Source organism: Perca flavescens, chromosome 8 (assembly GCF_004354835.1).
Source record: "Perca flavescens isolate YP-PL-M2 chromosome 8, PFLA_1.0, whole genome shotgun sequence".
Classification (NCBI taxonomy): Eukaryota; Metazoa; Chordata; class Actinopteri; order Perciformes; family Percidae; genus Perca; species Perca flavescens.
The window spans coordinates 7,233,287-7,261,276 of record NC_041338.1 but is presented as its reverse complement, the minus strand read 5'-3'; the positions used below and the strand labels follow the sequence as shown (position 1 = coordinate 7,261,276).

At 39.6% G+C, this 27,990-nt stretch overlaps 1 protein-coding gene across 2 annotated transcripts; it reads left to right on the top strand.

The window, feature by feature from the left end:
* Window positions 1-92: 92 nt before the first annotated feature.
* Window positions 93-26,068, top strand: calb2a (calbindin 2a). 2 transcript variants are annotated; one of them, XM_028586107.1, is made up of 11 exons: window positions 93-263; window positions 4,602-4,678; window positions 7,299-7,388; window positions 8,131-8,211; window positions 11,647-11,703; window positions 15,100-15,177; window positions 19,720-19,775; window positions 19,882-19,921; window positions 20,082-20,135; window positions 23,033-23,104; window positions 25,895-26,068. In XM_028586107.1, exons 1-11 carry the CDS (start codon window positions 170-172, stop codon window positions 26,009-26,011), a joined length of 816 nt encoding a protein of 271 aa, XP_028441908.1. In that variant the 5' UTR covers window positions 93-169; the 3' UTR covers window positions 26,012-26,068. The 2 variants fall into 2 exon arrangements, with proteins under 2 accessions (XP_028441908.1, XP_028441909.1); XM_028586108.1 differs by lacking the exon at window positions 93-263 and adding an exon at window positions 3,889-3,935.
* The last annotated feature ends 1,922 nt before the right edge of the window (window positions 26,069-27,990 follow it).

The following is a 27,990-nucleotide window of genomic DNA, read 5'->3' as shown; positions in this document are numbered from 1 at the left end:
TGTGCGCCCCCAGCGGCAGTGCCGCGGCACTGCTGCGGTGCCGGCGTTAAAAAGCGGCGGGCGGCGCGCCGGGGCCACAGTGTGGGGTGTGTTTGAACTAGAGACACAGAAAAGTTAGTAGCGGATTTTTTTTGGAGTCTGACCTGCAGCAGCATCCGTCGAAAGCATCATGGCAAACAAAGCACAGCAGCCTCCTCACCTGCACCTGGCCGAGGTCACCGCGTCCCAGTTCCTCGACATTTGGAAACATTTCGACGCTGACGGTAGGACACTTTTTTTTTTTTACCTTCCTAAAAGTTATTCCAAACTCAAAATTTCACGGAAGATTACTGAATGAAACATATGCAGCCGATAGAACGATAATAATAGCCTATAATTATACAGGGAAATGCATGAAAATTTTTTTTTGAAATGTATCCTCCTACAATAATGTAAAACCGTTATCAAGCTTAGAATAACAGACCTTATAATGTCTGTTATTCTAAGCTTGTTATAATAGCACAGCAAAAGTGTGTCGTTCTGGGATGTTAAAGCGACTATTTAGGAATATTAGGATGGAAAATACGTAATGTAATATAGGGTTCTGTAATCTCTTGCTGTGATATATTAGGAATATATTCCTAATATATCTGAGATAAAACTTATATATATATATATATATATATATATATATATATATATATATATATATATATATATATAGAGAGAGAGAGAGAGAGAGAGAGAGAGAGATAGATATATAGATTATATTAACTATTATTATAGGAACTATATTGTCTTTAATTAGGCAAGTGATAATATTATTTATCATCGTATAAGTCCCATGTGTGATAAGAGATAAAGTAGCCAAAAGGGACATGTTCATGCTTTATTGTTAAGGAGCTGATATTTTCGATATTTAGATCACTGCAACCCTTATAAAAGTTCGACGTTTTTCTAATGCATTTCTGATGTGATAAACCACTCCCAGTGAATAAGTCGAAGTTTAAGTTGGTGCAGCCGTCATCCCTCTGGCAATTTAGTGTCATTTTCCAATAATGAAGCATTTGATTTAAACACGCAATTATCGTGCTATATTGCAATCAATGCGTCATTTAATTACAGGGTCTTTAACCTAATCAGTAAAGTAACTGGTTCTGCCTGATCGATGCTCTCTTGGTATTGATATCGGTTTCCAATCATCATGGGCAGTGTCTCAGGTGTGTTACGCAGTGGAAGTGTCCTGGGTATAAAAACTGACTCATGTGATACTGATTTGATGGGCTATCCGTCAACATGAAATCGTCCCATGTACTAATTTATTCAGCGAGCGACCCACTCCTCCTCCTCCTCCTCTTCCTCCTCCTCCTCCTCCTCGCACACATTCTGCTCTCAATCTCGATCGGTGTCTTTTCTTTGCATCTGTCCTGTTTATCTCCGTACATATTTGTCACATCAGTCAGTCTCTCTCACTCTGCACATATCTCTGTGTGCGTGGCAGTATGACATGAGACAAGTTTCCTTTCTTTTCTTTTTTTTTTCTTCAACAAATTCATCAGGCATGTCACTGCTGTGGCTTCCATAGAGAAGGAAGCCTCTTATAGGGTCTAATTATGGAAATCCTTTTTCTGTGGATTAAGGACACTTTGTCAACTGATAAAAGTGCTGATGAAACCCATTCGAGGAGCATTTGGATACAGTCAAAAGTCCACAGTAGTCAACCTAAAAAAAGGAGACAATTTTTGGTTTTTCTTTAAAAACCTTGAGAGTCAGACTAGGGCGTATAAGTGATCACTCTGATTCCTGGCTGCAACCGGTCATTATTAAACAGAAGGTCCTCAGTCTTGCTCGTTCAATCAACTTTGTTGAGATGTTAAAAAAATATTAAAAAAATACACCTGAAAACAAGGTGAGTGTGTTACACCTCTTTGTTTTACACACGTACTCCTGGGAAGTCAGTCGTTAATGTAATGTGTTTTGTTGCCTGCACACATGTTGAGATTAATTCCACAGGGAAATCAGGGCAGAATGGGGAGTTAGGGTGGAGGTGCTGAGCATATGAGCCATGTGCAGACAAAGTTGTCATTACTGTTATTGTTTTTACTCTTATGGCCTGCTTATAGTATGAGGATATTCGTCCTACCCAGCCAGGTGTTTAAGTCCTAATGCTGAGGTACTTTACATATTGTGCTTTGCAATGAGCCACTTTGCAAATCAAATACAAATAGTGTGCATCAACAGATTTGGCTACAGTGTTTGATTCCTGCTCTCATTACTGGGAGTGTCTTCTGGCTCGGCAGAAAAAAAAAAAAAAAAAAGCTAATTTGTTTGCTCAGATTGAGTAAACATCTCTTGAGATGCAGATAAAAATACACAGGAGGCAATGCATCTAGAGATGATGAAACCACATATTCCCCTGTTGGCCCAGGATCACATCTCATCTGGATTGCGTCTCTCGCGGCTCCTGCGCTCTGTGTCCCTCTCATCTTTCTCTGCTGTTTCTGTCAGGACTTTCTCAATTCAATCACTTCAAAGCTGAAAAGGGAAACAACTGCAGTTTTTCTTTTGCTAATTATAGAGCATTTGCTGTCAATTCTTTTTCTTTTATTAACCTGGATATGGAAATTCGGGAATATTAAGCAAAATCCACTTCCTGAATGACCCTGTGATCTTAACCCAAACTATTTGAATAGGCAGGGCAGCCTTTGAAAGGCAAATGCACTTTATATAGGCTTTAAATATGCACTTAGTGCCCACTTTGAGAGTTTTCCTGTGTTGCGGTTGAATTTTAGAATCAGAACCAGAGGAGTGAAGCGTCTTTGCCACCATCTCCTGGGACTATAATGACGCAGTATCCAAAAGAGTGTGTATTTGGTTTTGTGAACCTTTTATCTTGCTGGTTGGTGCACGTTTTAAGTGCTTGTGCAGGGAGACTTAAGTATATGGAAGCAGGTTGGTAGGAGCACTCTCATTACGACATATACAACTAGTTGTTTGACAATTAAATTGAAGGATGTGGAAGTGAGTTGAAGTCAGCCATAAAATGTACCTGCTGACAGTGATTTTTTATTTTTTTTTAACATCTTCACACTAATATGGCTTCATTGACATTCAGTGTAACTAGGGAGGGCGGGTTCATTTGATGGATTTGGGACAGTTTACTGAAACATAGACACACTGTAATTAGGCTGCAGCACATATAGCATTTCATAGAATAACCATATGGTACCCTAAGCATATTGTTGTGGCTTAGAGGGTGATTGGAACAGAAACTACTTATCCTATATCTGAAAAAGCACAGTACAAACAGATGCTCCCTTATGCACAAATATAATGGGGTGTATGGTTCTATTGCCGCATTTGTTGAAAGTATGACAGTGCTCCGGCATAATCTACCGTATTCCTAAATCTATTTTTATTGTCATGTTATTTGCTTTGCAGTTACACACATCACATCTTACTCTGTTTAATCATCAAGCAGGCCATTTCTTTCCAGAGTGCTAAATGTCAATAAGACCCACAGGAAGGAGGCTTGATAGCAGCGAGGCATTTTACTGTCCCACTTATTGTAACAGCGGAGCTTTTTTTCATGATTTTTGATAACATCACTAAGGAACACATGCATCCACACACGCACGCACGCACGCATGCAATGTCCATGCATAGAACAAATATGCTAAGATGTTGGTTGGATAGGGAGAGGGAGTTAGATAGAAGATGACAGATGACAAAAGACGGCGAGTTAGAGGGAGAGGAGAGGAAGTGGATGGCATAATAATCTTTGTTAGTGTTTAATGAGGCAGCTCTGCCTTCCAGGGTTTTATTGAAGCAGCTAGTCACATCGTTTGGAGCCATCTGTCCAGCCATTCAGCATGCTTGTTGATAGAATATTGGCACAGGTTCACAGAATAGCTCTACTGTCAGGGCAATAGAGCACCAGGAGTAAGTGAAATAAGGTAAGAAGAAAATCAGCTGTCCCCAAGCTACATTTGTCACAACAGAATCCAAAAATTACGTAATGGACATCATCTTAGGACAAGCACCATTTGACAAAAGTGTCACTCAGTCTGTCAAAATGATTGACTAGGCGTTCATTTAAAAACTTCAGTTAAGTTCCTCACGACAACATATCATCACTTTCACAAATGTAGATGATCTTGAAAAAACAAATTGAGGCATAAAATTGTCACAGTACACGTTATCCATATTGATGTGTCCCATTTGCCAAACTCCCTGCTGAAGGCGGAATTGATTTCCGTGTAATAAAAGAAGCTGCCTGTGGATCATCACCTTTAAAATCCTAGAAAAGCTATTTGCCATGCAGTACAGAGCTTCTCCTTGCGTACAACCCTGTGAACACAGTCTTTGAGGAGTGATCAGTTTGCATCGTATCAGTCAATAGTCTACTCTGTTGAGCCAGAGGGGAAGGAAAAGAGTTACTGGTAAAAAAGCTCATGTTTGAATCAATACTGGGGTAAAACTGAGCCATACTGGGATCTGTTTGACACCATGACACTGTCACTACATCTGCGCTGATGGGGTTTTTGCATGTCAGCAATACTGAAATAAGCCCTTTGTGGTATGTTGCGATGACGTAGGTTTATGGTCTGTCTGTCTCCCAGGTAATGGCTACATTGAGGGGAAGGAACTGGAGAACTTCTTCAGGGAGCTGGAGATGGCCCGGAGAGGAGCAGGGGTGGTGAGTTCAAGGACTAGAGATTAAACACAGATACACATACTGAACACATAGGGGTGTCACGATTCTTCAAATCAACGATTCGATTTGACTTTCGAATTTAAGGTCACGATTCAATTCATGATTTTAACATTTTCTTTTCAGCAGTGACGGCAATGTCACAATAAGAGCTAGATGGCAAAAGGGTACTTTACAACAGCAGTTTGAGTTTTTAAAATAGTGCCGATTTCGAAAGCTCATTTTGATCAATTTGTGATTTAAAATCGAAATTGTGACACCTGTATGACCACACAGGTTAAACTTGTATTGAGAAAAAAAAAAATTCAGTATCTACCAAGGAACAAATGAGGAATGGATGAGGAACTAACTGCTAGTAAACCATTAGTTAATGAGTAGCCTAACTTCATTACTTCAACACAGGGCCGTAGTCAAGTCCACCTTTAGCGAGTCCAAGACCAGAACTAGTCAAGACCGAGTCCAAAATGGTTTGAGTCCAAGTCAAGACCGAGTCCAAAATGGTTTGAGTCCAAGTCAAGACCGAGTCCAAAATGGTTTGAGTCCAAGTCAAGACCGAGTCCAAATGAGAGACAGTCAAGACCAAGAAAGAAAGGATCCAAATATTATTTACTTTAAGTATAACAATTTAAATTAAACAGCTACCATAAAGCTACAGTGCAACTTCACATTTTAGATGTTGAGTCTTTTTATTCTGGTGTAACAAGAACATTCTGGACTGCCAAAGGAAAATGTAACAACACACGTGTCACTAAAAAAACGGACATGTTCCCATTTTTGAACTTGTCCTGAAGAATCCAGAGTGCAAAGCGCTCGCTGACATTGTGTCAGTGGCCAAATTGAAAATGATTGATACCTGATGATTGAGCTATATGACGCAGCCAGGCGTATAACAGGCGACCTATCTTGATGCCTGTTCTAGATGGATTATGAATTAAATCAATACCTGTTTTCTGAACTTTTTAGAAAAAAAGCCTAATGTGCTTGACTCAGTCAAGACGAACTAGAATATTTGGCGAGTTCAATGACGAGTCCGAGACAAGTCTGAGTCCAAATACCACGAGTCCGAGACAATAGAAAAAAACGTTTTGAGTCCGAACTTACTGTGTACTTTTACTTCAGAGGAAAACATTGTACTGCTGACAGATAAATGTTACTGGTTACGTTGGAGATTCAGATTTTAATCACAAAATATCACAATTAAAATATGATGCATTATTATTCATGAAACTATCCATCATTATATTAGAGTTGAAAGCTCCACCTTGAACAGACGTTAAGTAAATGTAAATACTTTGGGCTGATATAATGCCTCTCTTTTCACTTTAATAGTTTTACAACTGCCAATACAAACATCCCTAGTTAGAGAAAGGGTGAAAAGTAAAGCAAGACGCTGTTCACCTGGGGCTCCCAAATCATTATATTATTATATTGAACAGTTCAGTTAATCTAGTCTCACAAAAACCACTGACTTTTTATTTCATTTTAACATTTTATCTGATATATCTCATCATTATCTGATGAAAAACACAGGTGCCACTGCCTTTTGACAACATCAGCCTCACTTCACACCTGTCCTGCTAAATACAGACACGTGAACTAAGAAGACAATTGCCGTCTATAATAGGGCTGTCAATTGATTAAAATATTTATTCGCAAATAATTGCATGATTGTCTCGTGATTAGTCAATATCTACAACGTTCCACTTCCGGGATTGCTCCGTTGCCGACAGAAATTCCGCCGGATTTCACTTATTTAGGCCTGATCCGTCCGTTACCTTGGGCTTTCTTTGTGTTGACATTTTAAACTGCGGCTGATTTATGAGGACTATGGTTAACCTTTTCTCAGATCTCTGCAGGGTAAATCCAGACAGCTAGCTAGACTATCTGTCCAATCTGAGTTTTCTGTTGCACGACTAAAACAACCTTTGAACGTACACGTTCCACCAAAACAAATTCCTTCCCGAGGCTATTTTGCAGAGAGCCATTGCTCTGTACGGCGCCTAGCGCTGCCAAGACGACTGTGATTGGTTTAAAGAAATGCCATTGAACCAGAGCACGTTTCTCTCCCATCCCTTTGCTTGGCCAGCTCTATGATGAGATTATCTTCTGCCGTCTGCTTAGAAGTGCTGAATTTACAGCACAGCAACCTAATACGATATAGTGTCCGGCTTTTGGTTGAAATCTAGTGTCTGCAAAAAATGCAAAGTTGTCAAAGTCAAGTTCATTGGGTACCCAGGAAGCCAAGTGTTTAGTAAATTGTATGAACCGTTCTCGAGATATTTGAAAGACAACACACACACACACACACACACACACAAATACACACACACACACACACACACACACACACACACATGCAGAGGATCCTAGATTTATAGTTAGATTAGGGAATTACTTATAACGAATTCATCAATTATCAAGTCATTCCTGATTCGCTCCTCACTCGTTTCTCAATTAACTTATCAATAACTACTGTATAAAAATACATTAGGAATTACTCATTAACTAATGGTTCACTAACAGTTTCTCATTCGTTCCTCATTTGTTCCCTGGTAACTACTCAAATGTTGTGGCCCTTATTGTAAAGTGTTACCATGTTTTCTAGGACCCTTCAAACCCCATATTCAGAGAAAAGATGAAGGAGTTCATGCAGAAGTTTGACAAGAACAAAGATGGACGAATTGAGATGTCAGAGGTAAGGCCTCAAGGTGCTTCTTGTATTATATTTTTTATAAAAGGAAGAATATTGACATGTTGGAAAATATGCTTATTCGCTTTCTTGCCGAGAATTAGATGAGAAGATTGACACCACTCATATATTCATATCCAGCGGCTGGCTATCTTAGCTTAGCATAAACACTAGAAACAGGGGAAAACTGCTTTTTGTCTGCTTTCTATGGTGGGTGAGAAAAAAATGTAAAAAGAAGAAGCTAAGATAATTCAAAGGGACAGAGGAATACAGTTCAAATGAGAGGATTCAGAGCCTTGGTCAATACTCCAATTGATAACATAAATACAGTCCTTTTGATAGTCTCAATGGAGCGTCAGTTTGGAATATTGCTTTACCTCGATTTTACCATTTCCGGAGCATGATTTGAAAGAGATGCGAGATGGAGGGCTTCTGCATTACCAATAAGTTATTAGAGAGGGGTTCAGAGTAAAAATCAGGTGCAAAGGTTTTGTCTGAACTAAAAACTTCAAGCAACATAAGAGAATAAGTGAAAAGGTTTGTTTGTGAAATAAATAGATACAAATCTAATTCAGGCATAGCCCGGTTTCTGGGGTCGCGGCTCTCTATTATTAATGTACAAGTTGCTCATTTGAAGCTTTGCAGACAAAAAGCTCCCCAGTCTGCCATTGCTTCTTCTCTCCCAGCATATCAATGCCGCCATCTTGTGTTCTCACCACTCCCTTTTTCCTGTCATTTCTCTCTCTAGCTGGCCCAGATTCTTCCAACTGAAGAGAACTTCTTGCTCTGCTTCAGAGAGTTTGTTAGCTCCAGTGCTGAGTTTATGGCGGTAAGTGTGTGTTTCTGAGTGTGTTAGGATGGGCCGATATATTTTTTTTACCGCAGAGCTGCTTTCCTCCCTTGCCGCACTCATCGTCATTTGATCCGTTCTTTGCATTCTTGTTTTTCACTAAGAAATGCCATTAGCCTGGACACACTGCAACCAACCATACAATATAGACCAGAGTCAGTCATCCATGGAGAAGAGACAGCCTGCATATTCTCATTCCTGCCTACCAGCTAATTTCATGAAATAATTCCCTGTGTATAGTCAAAGTTCTACTAATTGGTGAAATAAACTGGAGTAGTCTGGAATGAAAACCGCACACCCTATGCCTCCATTGCACATGGTTGCCCATTTCTGCTTTTAAGATATAGCAGTTGAATTACAAATCAAACGACCATCAGGAACATAGTAGAAATATAGTATAGCAGTAAAAATACTGTAGAATTGACTGAGCACAAATAAAGGTTAGCAAGCACAAATCTTGAAAAAGATTTGTAAATCCCTTCAGTAAAGTAAAAAGGGGGTGTGAATAGTTTGAAATGGCCAATTTCATTCACCATTTTGGTTACTGTGCTACAGTAAACCCTCCTGATCTAGTTGTACCAGCTGCAAAACACAGATTGGCTTGAAAGAGGAAAAAGCTAATTTAATGTGAAGCGTTCACTTTAGTGATTTATGTACAGTAACTGGACGGTGTTAATTACTTAGGCTGTAAATGGTTCTCCAAAGATTCATGGGAATGTCTCTGCTGGTGCATGCAGAGGATCTACGCGCTGTAGGTCACAGAGGTTTGCAGTGGAGCTGATATTCACAACTCCCAAAACTCAAAGCGTTAACATCAATCATGATCAGGGTTGGGGAGTAATGGAATACAAGTAATAGTACAGTATTTAAAATACAAAATATGAGAACTGTTACAGTTTAAATTGTTGGTATGCTGAATGCAGTTACCTTCTTTAAAATAAGGATTACTTGAATGGATTACTTTATTACCTCTGCCAAGGAGGGTATGTTTGTTTTGTTTGTTATTTGGCGAGGTTTAGGCAACAAAACTTGTTACTTGGTAAGGTTTAGTAAAAGATCATTGCTTGGGTTAACATACATTCATAGCATACATTTTGTTTCCCTCTCCTCTCCCAATGTCATGCTGTATCTGTTGCGAGAGTTAGGAGAGAGTTGAGAGTTGATATGGTGACTCGGTGTGTTTGTGCATGTTGCTTTAATGCTTTAATGTGACCTGTACCTACGATACCAAGACACATCCCTCGTGTGTGTAAACATACTTGGCAATAAAGCTTTTCTGATTCTGATTCTGATTCGTCCATGGCTTTAGTTAAGAATGTTCTTAAGAAAATTAAATTACGTAGTCTACGTCACTTTGGACACGACCACAAGTCTCCCAGGTGGTTGTCCTGTGTTTGACCCATCCACCACCACCCTAGTCTATATCGATGACGTTCCATTTCCGGGATTGCTCCGGTGCCGCCGGAAATTCCGCCTGATGTCCCTCATTTCGGCAGGATGTCCGTCACCTTCCGTTTTCTTTGTGTTGGCATTCTAAATTCCAGTGGATTTATGAGGACTATGTTTAACTCCTCCTCAGATCTCTGCAGGGTAAATCCAAACAGCTAGCTACACTATCTGTCCAATCTGAGTTTTCTGTTACACGAGTAAAATAACTTTTGAACGTACACATGTTCTACCAAAACGAGTTCCTTCCCGAGGCTATTTTGCAGCGGCACCGGGGCTCCGTCCAGCTCATAGCGCTGCCTAAGATGATTGTAATTGGCTTAAAGAAATGCCAATAAACCAGAGCATGTTTTTCTCCTATACTGGAAAGCTGTTTGGACTAGCCAGACCCTCCTCCACAACACTGTAGAGGAAGGTCTGGCAATGCGTGACTACCACCACCCCAACCCTCTTCATACTATCTCCTCTTATAGCGCTGCAGTCAAGCAGTTGCTCTGGACATCTCAGGCCTTGTTTAGACTGCCAAATCCGTTTTTTTTTTTAAATGCAATTTTTGCTAATCGGTTTCAAACCACATTTGGAGGTGGTAGCATATTGAACAGTAAAATGTTCACAGTAAAAGACAAGCGTTTTGATCGTCATTCAAAGCTACTACATGCCCAGTATGTCCAGATGGCGGTTCCATTGTCCTGATTACAGAGTTATCAACAGTAATGCGTTACATTGCTGTTACAAATGTAATCCGATTACAGTTATGCGTTACTCTGTAACATGTTATCACCAACACTGCAAAAAAGTGAGCTAAATCAATTTAGCTAACGATCAATCAGACATTAGCTACACACAAGTCAATCGTATGTGACTAGTTGATAGCAAAACCTCCCAGAAAATAAGAAGTCTGTTCTGTTACTGACTAACAGTCAAGTTGTGTGTTTAAGAAACCGTTTATATATGAAAAGTTCAAAGTACAGTATTAACAAACATAGTGCTGCGGTGAATTATGAATAATAAAAGATTGTATGAGTAACAAAACGTCTTCAGCAGAGCAAGATGTGTGTTGAAAGGCGCTCGTGAAAAGGAAATCCTTTATTCCACAAAACACATTATTTTTTAAACACAGAAGATAAGAAAATGGCAGATTTCATGTTAGATCGGCTGCAATGAAAGAATGGAGCCAATTAGAAACCAATTACATGTGGGGAGGAGGATGTCCTTGTCTCCGGGGTGTCATGTTGAAAAGTAATAATGAAATGACAGGAGGAGGATGAATGAAAAAGAAGGTGTGAAGAGAAAAGGATGCAAAGGGCAAACAAGAGAAAGCAAGAACAGAGAAGGACGTAAATGAAATGTCGATGGGAAGCTGAGAGCCTGAGTTTGAGAACATAAAACAATAGGGGAGGATTAATCAGTCTTTGTTGAAGGGCACTGTTTTTTTTTAAAAGGGTTAGAAAGAGGAAGCAGAACCTTCTATTTTCAGAGTCATATATAATGGATAACACCACTGTAGCTCCTCTTTGCAGTGCCCAGAGGAGGAGCAGAGGGGGAAGAGGGGGAGAAGGAGAAGGGGGAAGGCCATCCATCTTTGATAAGGAGCCCTTCCTTCGGACAGGGACAGCTGCTAGATTAAAACATTCATTAAAATGACTTTCTCTCCCTCCCTCATTTCTCTCTGTCTCTGGTTGCCCTCTGCTCTGTATGCAGGCGATTGGGATTGTATCGAATACTGTGTGATTTCAGGGATGATCCAAGCTTTTGTTGCTGTCCCCTCTGGAACGATTTCTGCTCTCCCCACCAGAAAAGTCTAACTCTTGGCACAGTTAAGGAGCAAGCTGAGGGTTCGATCAGAGAGAATTTATGTTGGGGGAGGAATGTAAGAGAAAAGTGTCTTTGTGCATTGTGCATCAGTGCTGAAAAACTGCTTTCAATCCAATATCTCCTTTGTTTTTTGTTTTTTTATATTTCTTGTAGGCATGGCGGCGATATGATACAGATCGCAGTGGCTACATTGAAGCAAACGAATTGAAGGTATGTTGCGATATACAATTCTCAATGATAAAACATATTGTAACTCATTCATGGTCATGTCTTTTATGTGATATTTCTGATCATACATCTACATTTGCATCCCAAATGCTAGCATGACCATTCAGTACATTTACAAATACCTGTTATTTATTCATCTGCTTAATTTGTCATACTTATTCTTATTTTGTTATGTCTTTTTTCTTTCTTCCCCCCCCCACACACATTCAAATGCACATTCAAATGCTCACTAGCAGAGCACCCACTCTTAACTGTGATTATCAGACAGTAGTAGCTAGCAGCCACTTAAGTAGCTACTTATACCATACATCCAGTCTTTTTTTCAAAATATTTCCATTTTATTTATATATTTACATATATGTATACCACTGTAATAGTCATGTTATTCTGTTTTTGTTTTTCCCTGGATGTATTTCCCATGCAATTTTTTGATCATTGAATCATTTTGAGTGGAAAAGCGCAAAATGTCTTAACCTATATGGATATTTTTTTTCTTTATCACCTCCTCCATGTTGTTGTGCACCATTAAAAAGAAAGGAAAGAATGAAAAAATCCTCTACATGTTTTTGTGTTATGATCAGTAACTACCCTATTATAAAACTGATTCTGAATCTGCTTGTTGAAAGGCATAGTTATGGAAAATAACTAGTAGGCAGGGAATATGCCTATTTGCTTTCTCGCCGAGTTAGATGAGAAGATTGATACATCATAAATCTTCTCAGCTAACATTCAGCAAGACAGTCAATAAGCATAGTTCCAGTCTAACTATTCTTTTAAGGCCTTTGAAACATCTGTAAAAAAAAAACAAATTAAAAAATATTTAAAATTGGAAATTTAGATTTTAAAGAAAATCCTTTCCAAAGATAAGAAACCGATGTGCTGAATATAGCTTAAGATGTAGTCTTTGCCCTGTCAAGGCCAACAAGTGACATATAACCACAGATAATCAGCATTCCAATACGTTTGTCACTAAGTTTCAATGCAATTCACCTATTTTTTTATACATGTTTGAAACATACGTGAGCACATTGGTCAGTAAAGCCAGGCAGCAGCTTTGAAAGAGGAGTTAAGTTGCCGCTCCACAGTAAATCCCCCAATGACCACTACGCGTGTTTATTTCCGGTGAGGACTCAGATGAAAAAGCTTTTCAGATTGCACATATGTTATTCACTTCAACACCTCTAGGAAATGTTGTGTCAAATGATATAAAGGAAAGTGCTCTACACTGGGGAGTTAATCATTACTTGGGTCAGTGATTACGTGTCACATACAAATTAGGCTGCTTAAGTTGACATGGGATCACATTTCTTCCAGCTGACAAGGTGCAGATGAATTACTCAGGTGTGGCCTTTGGAAAGCTTTGGGAAAATGCAGATGAGATCGCAGGCAGCAGACATGTGTCTCACCTCACGGGCCGTAGCCAGGGTTTAGAAATGACTGAGGTCCAGAATTTTTTTCTTTTAATGGAGTGTATTTACTGCATTGTATGAGCAAAATTCATACCAAAATGTAACCTACAAACACAACCTCAGCAATACACTACACGCAAACTCATTATCTATCATTAAATACATACAGAGGGTAATACAAAAATACTTTGTATTAAAGCTGCACAATTTGTCACAGTCAGTAGTGGAAAGTAACTAAGTACATTTACTCAAGTAGCTATTGTACCTAAGTACAGTTTTGTGGTACTTTTACTTTACTTGAGTAGTTCCATTTGTGCTACTACATTCTTCTACTCCACTACAAGTCAGAAGGAAATAGTGTACTTTTTAATCCACTACATTGATTTGACAGTTACCTTTTACATAAAAAAAACATATGATATGCTTAAATGATAGGAAGTAGTAGGGTATACTATTAACCTACCCAGTATTATAAAACATATCTACAATTGGCTCCACATTGACAAATTACAACATTAAAATGCTCTTAAATGTATTTGTGATAGAAAAAGGTTAAGAAGTGTGCGCTCAATTATAAAATGAATATATAAATATATATTTATAGTTTCATGTCTGTGAAATATTCTATGGATAGGCTATATACATTGAAACTATAGTAAAAGGTGTCAGTTATGAATGTTGCTGGTATGATGTTAATATCAGATCATTTTCACTGTCTATTTGTGCTGAGAACTGTGCGCCTCACGCGGGGCTCACCTACTCATGTGCGGCTGCTCTAACCTGTTAACATGGGCGCCGAAATGAAAAGCCAGAGGTCTGGGGCACTCCCGTACTGCTCAGGTAGGCCAACACATCCTGTGGCCCCGCACAGAAAGCTGTCAGTTTCAAACATAGAGTGGACATTAAAGAAAAGGGTTCCACGTCATTCAGATGCAAATATACAGTGTTTTTTAAAAATAAATAATTACTGAGGTCCGGACTTATGTGACCTCATAGCGGGCTATGGCCGTGCTTACCTCATGACTGTGAGCAGACGTGGAAAATATCTGAGTATATCGACTGAAGTGCTGAACACGTGATGTAAGAATATATTGAAATAATGACTGCACTACATTTACTGCATCCAGGGGTTGAGCCCCACGTTTGTAAACCTTCGGGGCTCAGCCCAAACCAAGGGGCGGGTCCGGGGGCATGCTCCATTTACTGGCAGCTATATGCACTATTTCTCATGCCATTTGACAATAGAATGCCTAAAAATATTTCATTTGGGGGGAAAAAACATTATAGTTGCCAAGGAATAACAATCAACAATCCTGTTTTGTATCTAATTGCTCTCCAACTGTCCTCATCATTCTGAAACCAGAACACAATAAATGTTGAGGATGACTACTTTGCACTTCTGCCACCCAAAAAACGGCAAAAAATTGCCTGATGTTACTATTTAAAGTAACATGACATACTGTAAGTAGGGTAGGAATTGGGCGTAAACAGCATTACGGATCTTGAAACCTATTTTTAATAGAGTTCACAGAATGAATGGCGATATTTCCCCAGTAATAGAACTTTTGCTCCATTTATTAGCCGGTCCAGTCAGAGAGACTGAGGGGAAATGACACAAAGCTGACTGTACCTAATGGCTGTATTTACTCTTTACTTTGCAGATTAGGGTTTTACATACAAAACACAAGATCAATTCATAAAATACCACTGATTTAATACATTTTTTTTTCTATCTTTCTTTTCCGCTTTCCATCTTTATAGTCTTCCTTTCCTACCCTTTTCCTATCCTTGTTGCTTTTATCTTTCCTTTATCTACCTTCCTTCATCAAGTTTTAGGTTTGCAAGAAAGTAGATTAAATAAAGCTTTTGCATTGCTGTGGTTTTTTTCAATGGTGAAAACCGAGGACCCTGCACATGCCATACTTCTGCATGTTCTTTTTTTTTTATCCGCATGTGTCTCTGTCCTCAGGGCTTTCTGTCAGACCTGCTGAAGAAGGCTAACAGACACTACGATGACCAGAAGCTCCAGGAGTACACACAGACCATAGTAAGACACACACACACACACACACGCACACACACACGCACACACACACACACACACACACACACACACACACACACACACACACACACACACACACACACACACACACACACACACACACACACACACACACACAAAGCCAGCTCAGGGTTTGATGATAATAACTGGCAGACAGGTATTTACTCAGTGTAAGACCATGTTTTAGTCTGTGATATATTATGAATATATTATGTATAATATATTTTATTATGTTATTATTTGTGTCTACGTCACATCACAACAGCTCTTATCTGTTAGGCTTAACTTTATGCTCAGTATCACGAACATAAGATTTTCATTATATTTTGATTTTTACAAAAAAATACACATTTCTTAAAAGAGACATGGTCAGTTTAGAGTTTGTTTCCCGATTCAAATGTTGTGTTCTCTGCTGCAAGAAGACCCTGATCACCACAGTGTAGTAAACAAGATCCTCCCTCAGCTCAGAAAAAAACTTCCAGTAACATAAACTGAGGTAAATAAACACAAAATAGGGAGAAAACACAAATGAAGTACTGATTTTGCAACAGCATCTCTCAAAGTAGTGAAAAATAACTTTAAAAGGCTAAACTAAGATAAAAAAGTAAAATCTCGAGAATAGCAATGAATCCTAGAGAAACACAGCAGTATGCAGTCTTTATGACTGAGGGGGAACGACACAAAGCTGAAGTTATTTTAAAACCCTTAACGATTTGCTGCTTTGAGAAAACATTCGGGGCTGGAGCCCCAGCAGCGGCCCTCTCGCTCCGCCCCTGAAGTATGTGTCTAGTATACGTCATGCCCTGAGGCCCTTAGAGGCCTTTCATGTCGGTGGCAGCGGTGCTGTGCGGCTGAGTGGTCCTGACCCATCATTTCCTGCAGGTTGTGTGTTTACAGCACATATGTGCTAACATCTGCTTCTTCCTGGAAGCCCCAGAGCTGACCTGACCTGATTTTCTGAAGCAGTTTTCCGCAACACATTTATAGATACACTTGGTCATTGTTTCATATTATACCGTGGTCTAGGTGAATACTCGATTCTGATTGGCTGCAGGATGTCCATAAAAAAGTGATGTAGGACACCTACTAAAGGAGTTCCGGTGAAACTGACTGTTTACTGTTCTCAATGAATGCGCTACATTAAGACAAAAAGGAAATGTGAATCTGTTATTTCCAACTTGTCCTCTGAACACACAAGCTGCAATAAGTAAGTTATATTGCCCCTCTGAACTGACTTTGTTTCACAGCGAATAACGTTATCTCACATCCCGTTTGCTGTTCAGGTCGCTATTTCGGGCTGCGCCCGACAGAAACGTTACACATCACGGATAAAATTGTTCGTAAAAGTCGTTATATTGTTTTGGGGACAATGACACGGCTGGATAGCTAGCTTGTCTTGTTGTTCAACATACTGTCAATTTTTACTGATTGCCAACTGTACACAATGTTATTGACTTTGGATCTTGCCAGCGTAGCGTTAGCTTTCTGGCTCATAGCTAAGCTGAAGGGTTCTACGAGCTGAGCGGACTATGAATATCTCCCATTACTAAGGGTGGCAAGACATATCTAAGGTCCTTCCTATTTCCTGGAGGAGTGAACGTTTGCATTGCATGATAACCTTATAGGATGCGAATGATTGTTCCAGGTATTAGTCCAACCCTCAGGCGTAACCAGGGAAACTGAGTTATTGTTTGGATAAACTTGATTTGTCAACATTTCTGTAAATGTGCCAATGAAATATAAACTAATGTTTTAAAAATATGTTATTTGGCAAATGACCATGGTATAAGCGGGTTAATGCCCTTTGAGGTGTCCATTGTCAGGTATTAATGGATGACGGCGAGGCGTGAACCGTCCGACGCAAACTCCGCGGTTCACACGTCGCCGTCGTCCATTAATACCTGAAAATGGACAACTCTTACTTGTTTCTTCGTGCCTTTATTACATTTATTAGAGCCACAGATGGTAAACGCTATTATCGAGGGAATGCACCAACTTGATAACGATTTGCTAAATAATAACAAATAATCATGAATACATAGGCACCAATATCAATCAGGTCCAGCAGTGAAACCATGCTAGTACTTACACTATGCTAGGAATATCCTATGCTAATGGGGATCCTTTTTAAATCACAACCTGCAGCAAAGGTAAAATGATGAGTCATTTTATTTGGCATGTGCTGGAAAGGAAGGTTCGGACGATAGTCGAACCTCAGGTTGAAGGGGAACAATGTGGATTCCGTCCTGGTCGTGGAACAACGAATCAGATATTCACTCTTGCAAGGATCCTGGAGGGAGCCTGGGAGTATGCCCATCCAGTCTACATGTGTTTTGTGAATCTGGAGAAGGCGTCCCCCGGGAGATACTGTGGGACGTGCTGCGGGAGTATGTGTTGAGGGGGTCCCTTCTCAGTGCCATCCAATCTCTGTATGACCAAAGCGAGAGCTGCGTCCGGGTTCTTGGCAGTAAGTCGGACTCATTTCAGGTGAGGCTTGGCCTCCGCCAGGGCTGCGCTTTGTCACCAATCCTGTTTGTAATATTTATGGAAAAGACATCGAGGTGTAGCTGGGGTGGGGAGGAGTTGCAGTTTGGTGGACTGGGGATCTCATCTCATCCCTAGGGAGATGTTCCAGGCATGTCCAGCTGGGAGGAAGCCTTGGGGAAGACCCAGGACTAGGTGGAGGGATTATATCTCCAACCTGGCCTGGGAATGCCTCGGGATCCTCCAGTCGGAGCTGGTTAATGTGGCTCGGGAAAGGGAACTTTGGGGTCCCCTGCTAGAGCTCCTCCCCCCGTGACCCAACCCACTTTTATTCTCAGAATTCTGACTCTTTTTTTTTAAACTTAAATTTTTATTTTATTTAGACTTTTAAAAAAGACAGAATTCTGACTTTAATCTCATAATTCTGATTTTAAACTCAGAACTCAAATAAAAATTTTCACGTGGCCCTAATCTTCTTCTGTATAACCCTAACAAAGTATTTTTGTTACCTAAACTTAACTAGTTCCTTTTCAAAATGCTAACCTCGTCTCGCACGATCACGTGTTACTGTCACGGGTTACGTTACGGTCACGTGTTATGGTCATGTGCTTAAAACAGCCACCGTGCGGCCGTTTCACGACGTTAAATCAAGGGGGTAAGCTTCGCTTCAGAACTCAAGCCATCATGGCGCCATTTTGTTGCTAACTGGCCATCACCTCCTGTTAGCATTCCGCTGACCGCCATTTTTTTTTTATGTCACTTGACTGCGAATAACTTTACATCTGAAGCGTTTAAAGACTCTATTTGTCCGTTGTTTAGTTCCAAAGAAACACGACAATGTATAAAAGGCTTCATTACCTTGTACCTCACGTTATGGCTCCGTAGCAGACGTTTTTGTAAAAATAAGCTAACGATTGTGTCATAACCAAGTGACTTACTGTCGCATAGTAGAGGAATTACCGTATAGTACAGGAGAAGCTCGCAGGCAGTTTCGACTTACATGAGATATTTAGGTTTAATTACTAATGTTAACTAGCATGTTAGTGATCAATAATTAGCCTGTGCCCATGTTATCTCCTTACATCCACCTACACTCTCCGTATCTGCAAGATTGGGAATGATTGAGATTTCTCTTGGCACAGCTACCAGAAGACTTACAACTTTCAGACACGTTGCCCACGTCACATTCTCTCAGTTGGAGGCGGCGCAGTAAAGCTGGCCATCACCGGAAAAGTGCTTCTAATAGCCTTCACTGGTCTCCGTCCAGAGCAACGGGGTCTATTGGTCCATTATATACTGTCTATGCGTTAAATAGAACGGCCATATCTTTTTTTGGAAGTCATTGGCAATCAACCTAGTGTGTCGTTTAGGTATGAAAACATGTTGAGAAAAATTTTATATATATAATGGGGAGTCCACCTCTTTCCAAAATGACTTATCTCATTATGACTTGAAATGTTTCATGTTATAAGAATTATAATAATAAGTTATTAGTTTATATTAGTTTATGTAATAACAAAGGTTATCACATTTTAACATGAAACATTTCATATTGTACAATAAACCTTTCTTGTTTTAGTTTGTATGCCGTAATAATTTGAAAATATCTTGTTATAACATGAAAAACATAAACCATAACAATAACAATAAACTTTTTACATTATACCGTGGTAATGATCAGTTTCTCTTTTTCTGGTGTGGCAGTAATATGCTGCTGTACTTTTCCCCTAACTCCCTTTCTAAAAAAGAGCACTCTTAAGTTATTATTCTGTAAAAATCACCATCAACTGCACTGGCTGAAATGGTTGAAGCTTTTTTCATGGATAGTCCCTTTACTGGTCTTCCATTAAACATCTAGAAATATGAAGAAACAAAAAAGATGTCTAACAAAGACTGAAACTCCATTCTATTTCTCAGTCAATAGAATCCATGGGACCATATTTGCCTTCACCGTGACAGCATATACCTATAAAAAAAAAACTTTCCTTTCGGCCTCTCTCCTCTGTCTCTTCCTATCTCTGTTCTGCTTCCACTTTGTAGCTCAGGATGTTTGATCTGAATGGAGATGGGAAGTTGGGCCTGTCAGAGATGGCAAGGTAATGTGCAATTTTACTTTCCTCTGTTCACTATATAAATGCTGAAACACATTGCCCGCTGATGTTCATTCACCATCTAACTATTGTGTCTGCCAATCTACCACAGGCTTCTCCCTGTTCAGGAGAATTTCTTACTCAAATTCCAGGTAAAAAGAAATGGCTACATTAATATACACAATGTCACTGAACTACTTAATGTGATGTAGCCACTATGTTTGAATATTTATAATATACTTGGTTGACTTTTGTCTTACTGTGACTTCTGCAATTTGTAGTCTGAGTCAAAGTCAAACCTTGTTTTTACAGGGTGTCAAGTTGACCACTGAGCAGTTCAATGCCATCTTTGCATTCTATGACAAGGTAGGTGACATTTTATTCAAGGTGGCAATAAATATAATTGTTGTCTGCTTTCCACACACTCTCAAACAAACAGCTGAAGTCTGGCCCCACTTTTGGGTTAAGTTCTCTTCCACTAGCATTTTGGCACAGACAGTTTTATTCATCTGCCATACTGAAAACTGGGGTGCTCCTGGGAAATCCTGTCTATATACAGTATTCTCAGCTAAATTTGTATTTACCACAATGCTCAACAGTTACATTTGAACTCTTCATTGTTGATAATCAATCAGAAACCATTAACAAATTTTATTTACTACATCCCCCATGTCTTATTTATGGGGGAACTATTAAAGGATCTTGGGAGCTAGTGTTCAATGTTTTACCTTGATTAAAATAATAAGTTATGTTAGTGGATATAAAGTTAATTGAGCTGAGGCTAGTGGAATAGATGCTATCTTAAAAAGGGGTGGGACCTATGGGTGGGACAGGTAGGTCTGTGTCTGTAGACTGTACTGTAAAAGTTAATATGCTACATGGTGAGAGGACTTGAGGAATGTATATTTATACTGTAAAAGAAGAACAAATTGCTACACCCCTAGAAAAAATACTCTAGACTTGAGTCAAGTTGTCTGGATGACTCAGCACTGTTTGTTTTGGAGTTTCCCTTTAAAATCATATATGTAAATTCCTTGTTTTGTGTCGAGGGCGCTCCCTAACTACTTAGTTAAATGCAAACGAAAATGAGTTAGGCTTGGCACACCAGTACCTTTGTAAACAGCTCAGGGTTGTTGAGCTGTGGTTCAGTTAATGGCCACATTTTCCACATTAGTAATGGATTGGTGGGGAGAGACTATAGGGTGAGAGTTGCACATCTGTTAAATCATTTTTCTTTTTTATAATATCTTATGAGTTTTTGTCAGCCTGAGGGGCCAGCTATACTGTAATCTAGGTAGCTATGAGGCTGACTCAATCTTAGAGGAAATAAACAACTCAATTTGATGTGGCATAGCACCAGTGCTCCAGTTAGCTCTGTTGTTAGCTCAGTTCTTATGTGCTAAATGCTTCTGTATGGTGCTGTTAGTTAGTGATATACAACATTTTAATTGAAATTTTAAAATAAATCTACTCTCTAATACTGTTTTTGTACCAGTGATGTAGCCACTACATGACACATTTGCTGTCTTAAACAGTAATTATGTGTGGCAAATATGCTTAATACAACCATCTTTTGAGAATGTAGCGTGTTCACAGTACCAAGTTGACTAAAATCTAGGATGGATACTACAATTGCTTGATTTTTGAGTGAAAAAACATACACCATCTGTATTTGTAAAGTTTCCATTTGTTCAAAATTGTACCTTGCATTTAGCACTGTCAACATTATTACTGAATTATTGAATATTGTAGAATATTTGATTTTAAATTGGGACACAACGTCAGTCTTTGGTCCGTTGGAAGGAGGCGATTTGGAGTGTCCAGTTGGAGGGGAGAGGTTTGTTTTTGGTATGGGAATAGAGACAGGTGGTTTGAATTAAAGATCTTTTAGAGGAGAAAAATAACTAATTCAATCTTAATAAGGAGAAGAATTTTAATAATTGACACTTGAATATTCTGTTTTTGACTCTAACAATAAAATAATCTGACTCTATAGTTCCATGGCTACACAACCTATACAAAACATCACAAGCTCACTTGCAGAGGACAGGGTTGAATGTTCAATTATAGATGAGCCACTGTGGTCCATTCATGTAGACCAGTGTTTCTCAAATGGGGGTCCGGATTCTAAACATTTGAAGTAACATTTAAGTGTGTTTCAGTTACAAGCTTGTTAAGTAAATCAGACACAAATTTTTTTTTTTCTACCAACAATGCTTTGCACTCCTCAGGGGTACTTGGCTAAAAAATATTTCAAAGGTGGGTACATTATTGAACCACTGATGTAGACGGTGAATGGAGCACTACCGTTATGGGTGTAATTAGTTTCATAATTTTGTTATGAGCTCAACCCCTGCAGCTGAAACACAGTCAGCTGCTGTCACTTGTGCTGAGTGATCGTAAAAAGGGCAGAGTGTGGCCGGTCAGCTGAACGTGAACATGGCTCATAGGGCCACAGTCCCAAACTGTGCGAGGTCTTGAACATATCTGGCACGCAAGATGGCACACAACTTAGACAGACCAGTTGATACCTGATGTTGCTCTGCTTTCCCATAACTCTGCAGAGCGCGGGACTTTCATCCTTAAAGTGAAAATAAAATAGAATTACACTTTATTCCCAAGATCTGGGAAACTTCAGTCTAGCTTTGTAGACATCAAAGAGCAGCTCCCAAAGTAAAAAATAAGATTGGCAAGCCACCGAGCTCTGAAGTCATCTTGAGACCGAGCCTAGATGAACAGAACATGGTTTTGTTCCACTTGCCAAGGAAACATTTCCAACAATTTGGATTTATTTTTTGGCCCCAAACTCAAAACACTACTGTGAGACATAACTAATTAATTAGCAAAGTGGCTCCATGTTGACTCTACAGCTAACCCCCTTTACATAGTTGTGAATGGGAAGTCTTTTTTTAAATCATCATTCATTAATGGCCATTTGGCTTGTGCATTTATGATGGCTGCCATAAAATATTGAATGACGTTGAGCAGCATAGCAGGGCTCAAAAATCAAAAGGCTCAGAATCTAAATATAGCTGGTGCACACTGTATAGGAAGGAATGCAGGAATCTTTGATGAAAACTAGGAAAACCATGTGCAGCTACATAATGTTGAGCTGTAGTTTAAATCGCTGCACTTTAATTATGTTTTGAAGTCTGCTCGCTGTCTACAGATCAGTCCAATGATCCTGTCCTCAAGACCAGTCCTTTCTGAATGTTTAGAGATGAAAATAAAATTTGTGGTGGGTTTCTGTCAACTTCTTTCAGGATGGGAACGGCTACATTGATGAGCAGGAGTTGGATGCCCTGCTACGAGACCTTTACCAGACAAACAAGAAGGTGAGATGGGGGCCTTGGTGAAGCTTCACAGGCATTTTGTATACAAGTACATTATGTGGCCCTGTGGCATACTGTAAACATGATGCACTTTTGTGAGCTTAGACCTGGCTTGTGACTTTTTGCTCTGATACAATTTCTCTCTGATCATTTTTGCTCCTCTCAGTTGTTCACACACTGTGCATTATGTTTAATATTACAGTGTTTCAGAACAGAAACAAACTAAACAGGAATACACAACCATGACAGAATCCAAAAATCAAGTCACGTAATATCTTCGCATCGCTTCAAGCTAGCCTCGTTCTGTATTGTTAGCATGGTAACTAACACAGCCTTTCCATAGAGGGCTTCAGGGGTCCGTTCCAGGTAGAAGGTTTAACAAACTCTGAGTCTAACCCTGATGTCTGAGTTGATTTACCCCGAGATGGGAAACTTTTTTGGTTCCAGAACAGCTGATTTGAGTTGGTTCAATCAACTCGGAGTATGTTCACTCAGGGTTACGCACGTGCACAAAAGGCAGTATGAATGGAGCCATGATTCTACGATTCACCACGGTAACAACCACAAACAAACAGCTCGGCGGAAATACTCATGCGCACAAACAGCGAGTTGAACATGTATTTCGTTAAAAAAAGCAAGACAGCGGCTGCTGCTGCAAAAGAGAGAGAATTGGTGTGGGAGAAAATTGCTGCTCGAGTCAATGCATACACATTCACAGTGTATTAATTTCATATTTAATCACAGTTAACTTATAATATTACTGGTGAAAACTGGAATTGTATTACACCTATAATTTTATTTAGGTGTAATCCTGCGGGCAAAAAAGTCAACTATACTAATCCCATTCTGAGGCTGCAGCACCATATCATTAACAGAACTATAATGTATAATGATGTATTTCTTTTTAATGGCTCTACTGTCCAGGGAACACTACAAAAATGTTTAAAAAATGTTTCAGAGCGAGTCTGAACTACTTTTCTGATGGCTCTGCATACAGTGGTTTTACTATTAGCCTACAGTACGATCCGCTACACTGTTGTAAAGAAAATGGCTGTTTGCAAAAAACGTAATGCGCCACAAAGAATCTGCTGGGATGTTAAAGCCTGTCCACAATGGTTGATGTTAGTGATATGAGGACGGATAAGGTATCTACATATCTAATGGAAAATAAAAAATATCTCTCAAATCGGTTATGTGGAAATGAAAATACATCTATAGTCGGGACTCAATACCGACGTAAACTCTCTGTGAATTAATACAGCTTTTTCATCAACGGGATCGTCGACAAAAGGACATGACATGTTTGAGAAAAAAACATTTTAGAATCTGCCTAATATCAACCAATATGTTTTTTTATTCATGCAGATAAAACTGCATTAAAATGCGCCTGATACAGGCTGAATGAATGTATGAGGAAATGAGTTTCTCCTCCCTCTCAGAGGGAGGAGACTGAGAGAAACTCAAGTTTTTTCCCCTGTTTCCGACCAGGTTAGGTTCACAGACTCAGTTACCATAGTAACTGACTCCGAGGTTAAGTTACCTCTCTTTCTGGAACGGAAAACCCAGAGTTTCCCTCATCTCAGGGTTAACCAACTCAGAGTTTTCACTAAACCTGCTTTCTGGAACGGGCCTCAGTGCAATTGTAGCACAATAAAGTCCACTTGTTTTTATTGAGGTCCTTAACAAATACTACATTTAATTTTTAATAAAACATGATTAATTTTAGAAAAATACATAGAAATGTAAGAATTAAATAACATTTTAATTATATTTTTCTATTTATAATACTGTACTATGTGCTCTACACTTCATTACAATAACAATGCTGCTTATTTAACACATCTTATACAGTACATCTATAAGTATCATTATCTGGGGAAAAGGCTGACTTTCTGCATTAAATGTGGAGCAATTTTTTATCCAGCTCACACCATAGCAAGCTAGCTAAAGCAAATCAAATCTGCTCCCAACAGTTGTAACCACGGACGGCAAAATCAATAGTGATGGGCTAAAAATGCAATGCCTTCTTTTGTCTACCTCTCAGTCCCTCCATAAAAACACGATTATGCGATCGCATAATTCAATGCATAATCAGCCAAAGTCCGCATATTTATGCGGGGGCCGCATTTTTTCAAATACGCCGCACTTTCGCCGCATAAATTGCCGATTTCCGCACAAAATATGCGGGGCTTGCATGATTTCATAATCCCCGCATTTTCGTTGCAAAAAAGTCACATATATCTTAGCAGAAAGTTGTAAAATGTTGCGTTTACTTCACACAAGAGCAGCCATTTTCCCCTGTTGCCATGGGAATGTTATGAAGTGATGTAATTACGCTACGTGAACATCATCAAAAAGCAGGGTGTTGGGGGAATCACTTTTTATTCTTCTTCATCAAACCACAGTTTTTGCAAGTTCCTGCAATTTCATTGCATAAAATTGCATAAATATCCCGCATATTCCATTGAATTTTTTAAGAAAACGTGGCGCATAATCAAGGATTCAACGATCACAAAAAAACTCCGCGTTTTTCTAGAAGGACTGACCTGTGTCTGAAATCATGCACTCATTTTCAAAAGTTTGAAAAATCACTACGAATGTTGAGTGGTAAATATGCCCCCTGTTACCAGTGTAAACTGGTGTTGTGCGGTAACAGAAAGATTTAATTGAAAAATAATCTGATCACCCAGGACAATACTGGTAAATTTTAGCATTAGTATCTTTATCTTGATTACTGTCACTAGTTGGCCCCTTCAGTTTTACTGACTCTATAGCCCCCATTCTGTTGTTCAGGATGTGGATGTGAAGAACCTGACGGGCTACAAGCAGAGCATCATGACCCTGTCTGATGGGGGGAAGCTCTACCGTGGCGAGCTGGAAATTGTCCTCTGCAAGGAGCCAATTGTGTGACTCGTCCTCCTCTCTTGTTGTGTATCCTCATTTTCTCTGCCTGCCCTACCCTGCACTCCTGAGACCACACCCACATCCAGCTGCCTGGCAACATAGACCATGTGCCAGACCCCCCCCCCCTATCATTTCCCCCAACCCCCACTCAAGTTACAACATCAGAACGAAAAAGTGCACTGTCAGCACGCAATGGCTCTTCCTCCCTCAATCCTAACTCTTCTGCTATCTGGCCTCTCAACCCTAACCATGACCTCACTGAAATATCTTCAGTAGCTTCCCACATTCTCAACTCTGTCCCATGTCCTTTGCCATTTCTGACCTCATAAATTTCCCTGCAATCCATGCTGTGCCTGACTTGCAACTCCTGACCGAAAGCCCAATTTTCCCACAGAAATTCCCTTTTCACCTGTTTATAACCTCCGAACCCTGTCCCCGGCTTCATTGACCTCTCCATTCCTAGCTCTTTCAACTTTGCATTAGATACAATACAGTATATAGTCATATACAGTAAAACTGCAGACAGCTGTTTGAATTGATCTAATTTATAATCTGTGATGGAACTGATATTGATTTTGCCGCCCCCGTTTGTCCTGAAACCCTCTTGTTCCATTGCCATGATATGATTTTCGTTTCCAATGTTTGTTTTTGGCTGAGACTGTCAATTGAAAATATTAATAAAATGTGTTAAGATAAAATCAGTTTTTACATTGTATGAACATTATTCCATTAACTGCCAGTGGCGGTTGTGCCTTGATGGAAAAGATTACCTCCTGGACTTCCTTGTGTCTGACAGTCTAAATATTTAGAGCCATGCAATACTCATTCTCTCAAAGTTACATTTCTTTATTACTTTCACTGGTTGTGCTGACCTTCTGCATACCAACTTGATTATTTTATCAAGGCCTCCTAGCTTTAAACTGTTTCCTCGTCTTTAATACACTAGCGAGAGCGTAAAAAGGATTAACGATGGATTTAAGAGAAAGATGGTGTAAAATTCAAATCTATAGTGTAGAAAAACAAAAACTGGACTCTAATGTTGATGCTGGTTGTCTGTGGTGAGTATTTTCACACCAGCAACTACAATTTCCAATGTGTTCCCTTGTAATGAATTGTGAATGAATTGTTAAGTGTGCATTGGAACCGAGAAGATGATAGAAGTAATGGCTGTTTCGCTGAAGCACTGACTCAGACAGCTTTATTTGCAGCATGATGTCTTTCTCCCAGTTGCATAATGAAAATGACGAAACAAGTGAAGAAACAAGTAGAGTGATATTGCTGAGTCTGCACTACAAGGCATTGCTGGCGTTTTCCCCACCGTGTGAATGAAATGAGGCAGCATAACGAAACACTTCACCCCTCTCTCTGAGTTGCTGAAGCAAACCTGAACTGCTGCATTAAGCAAAAGCTGACCTGAAGTTCCAGTTAACATACATTTACATTAAGCTCCTGCCACTCAGTCGGTCCCTGGTAGGTGAATTTAACTAAAGAGCATCAGGCTTAAACGTTTAATTGTCCATAAGATGAAACACTTCAGCTTCAATCAATCAATACATTTTTATTTGTCACATGAAATTAAACAAGGTAAAATTCCAGCGAAATGTAATCCCATAAGCTCCTTTGGCTTGTCCGTGATTCATCATAAAGCAGAATGTAGCCGTCAAATCGACACACAGAAAAAGAGTCATCCGGTTGAATGGCACCGGCACTCAACCCAAGTCTCGGCGAAAGGACACCACAGCTCCCGACATCCCACTGGAAACTGACGCCTCATCCAGTTTACCTTCCGACGCCGGCACATTGGCTAGCAGGATGCCCAACAGAGAAATGTCCGTTGTTCAGTTCCTCCACGTAGTCGAGATCGTAGCCATAGGTCCACTCTTAGCTGACAGCCATCTTCACCTTTTCCTCTCTGTTTACACTCTAAATAGGCTCAAATATGGAACTTCATTTAATTAACAATTTAAATTGAAATGCAAATTGGT